The sequence below is a fragment of the Pteropus vampyrus genome, unplaced genomic scaffold, assembly GCF_000151845.1.
Source record: "Pteropus vampyrus isolate Shadow unplaced genomic scaffold, Pvam_2.0 Scaffold15, whole genome shotgun sequence".
Classification (NCBI taxonomy): Eukaryota; Metazoa; Chordata; class Mammalia; order Chiroptera; family Pteropodidae; genus Pteropus; species Pteropus vampyrus.
In genome coordinates, this window is record NW_011888796.1 from 7284158 (window position 1) to 7286448 (window position 2291).

Genomic DNA, 2291 nt, shown 5'->3' on the forward strand with positions numbered 1-2291 from the left:
TCTGTTGTAAAATAATTTTTTTATATTTTACATGTAAATTTGTGCTTTTCATAATGTCCTTTTAAAAAAGTTCTAATTGAAATGTGAAATATAATATTTCCCTGACAAGTCTAAAAATTGGTTTTTGAATAATATTTTGTTTAAAAATCTGTAGTGGTATTTATAAGTTAAATAAATTTGAAGCAATTTTATAGACAATCATTTCACAGAAGGTCATTTTGGAAAAAAAGGTTTCCAAAAAATAAAAGCTTCAAACAGGAATTTTTACAATTACTATTTAATATAATGATTATAAAGAACATGGCTACACTTATGGAACACAGTGAAGAATCACGGAAATTAGTCAATATATCTTTGTAGGTCAATTATATGAATATCTGAGGTAAAAATGTTTTAAGTCTTAAATTATAAAATAGCTTAGTCTCCACTTTAGTTTATAAAGATGTAACCTTACTATTTAACACAGATTAGTCTAGTTCTATGAAATAAAGTGCAAAAAGAAAAAGGCAAGAACTGCACCCTCATACCAAATCCCAACCAACAAGCAATCAACAACTAAAAACATTAGGAAAAGTCAGATGTAGAAAAATGGCCCAGATGCAGGAGGAGAAAGATGCTCATCTCTGGGCTGTTAAGTTATCCAGGGATTGACAAAGTCAAATTATAATAGTAGAAATAATAATGACATAATTTTGTACTGCTATGTAATTTAGTTTTAAAAATTCTTTCACTATGGGGAAATAAATGTAACCCAATCTCTACTAAAGACAGCCTTCAGTATAATTAGCTACAATGACATTCTGATAGCTATTCTAAATATGCACCATACAGCATTAAATACTGAAAAACACTGAACCACAAATTAAACATTTCGAAGACACAGATAATTGCATCAATAGGTAAATACACATTTGATCAACAAACACTTAGCATTTTCATGTACTGAGATAAACTGTAAGAGTATGCAGAATGTAACTTACTTGCTTGCCAATTCACCCCCTGGTGGGAGGCTGGGGATGTTCTCACTCGCTAATGTGCGCATCACATGGACTAAGTCAGGGACGCCTTCCCCCTGCTTCTTTATGATTTCTGGGAATCAGAAGTACTTTTTTTGTAAGTGCTATCCAAATTTAATAATAAAAAAACTGAAACAAAGATAACTTAGGTTTTTAAAGATGGCATTTACCACATCTGAGATTTTCTAAACTGGTATTAAGAAAAAAAAAAAATCAAGTTGTCTTTTGATGCACAAAATGACATAAAAGATATTTTCCATATTAACTGCAAAGAATAAAAATAAGACAAAAACATGAAAACAAAATTTCACGTTAAAATCAATGTAATACATAAATCAGAAATATGTGTGTACAAATGAGAACATTCTTCTTAGATGCCAATTAGTTACTCCTGAAATGAACTCCTCTCTTTAGACTGGAAACATGTTTCCTGAACTCTGCCCTGAAAATACACTTCAGATTTTTTTAAACAATTTCAAGATTTGAAAAAAATCCTTTAAGTATATGGGAATTTACTGATTACATACTAATGCAAATCATTTTTACATATGTTTATATTCACAAAATACTTAAGTAGAATGTGCAGATTAAGTTATGTACTTCAACACCATTCTGTTTCATTTTTGTCTAAAGTATCTTTAAACAATACATAATACCATTTCCTTAGTTGATTATTTGAACAAAGCCTATAAAATGGAAAAAAAAATATAAATTTCGTGACAAATTAAAAAAAAACTGATAAACCATACAACTGTATTTTAAAGTATTAATTTCAAAACATCCAGTTATTTAACGAGTATAGTGATACGATCTGCAGCGTTGCCATGCAGATACATATTGTTATTCATACCACAGAATACCAACAATTATGTACAACTTAAAAGAACTCTCAAACTATTCACTTTAAGTACAAGAAGTCTTTACTTGGAATTTTAGCATATTTATTCTAAATGCAATCATGCCAAAGGTATTTGTGTAAGTTATATGTTCAAGTTTTGTTCAATTTTTTGTTTTTCAGTGCTTATACTAAGATATTTTCTTTGTCACCACTGGGACAAGAAAATTATCATTCTAGTTTTCAATCTGTAAATACCTTTGAAAATAACAATGCATATAAAGAACTTTCATCCTTTAATCAAAATATTAGTTCATCATTAAAGCTACATATTAAAAGACAGACAATGCTACCCATATTTTTTTAAATGGCTCAAACTATCCTTTTAGAATTAAGGCCAAATTTTACCGTCTATTATATTTTGCCTTTTTTTTTTTTTT

The 2291-nt window shown here is 28.6% G+C and overlaps 1 protein-coding gene across 1 annotated transcript in view; it reads right to left on the reverse strand.

Moving 5' to 3' along the window:
* The window catches only part of PPM1A (protein phosphatase, Mg2+/Mn2+ dependent 1A), a 40350-nt gene that overhangs the window by 7841 nt on the left and 30218 nt on the right, over positions 1 to 2291 (reverse strand). Inside the window, exon 4 of the mRNA XM_011384790.2 lies at positions 981 to 1089. Coding sequence (XP_011383092.1) covers positions 981 to 1089 — 109 coding nt within the window. The remainder of the gene's footprint in view (positions 1 to 980; positions 1090 to 2291) is intronic.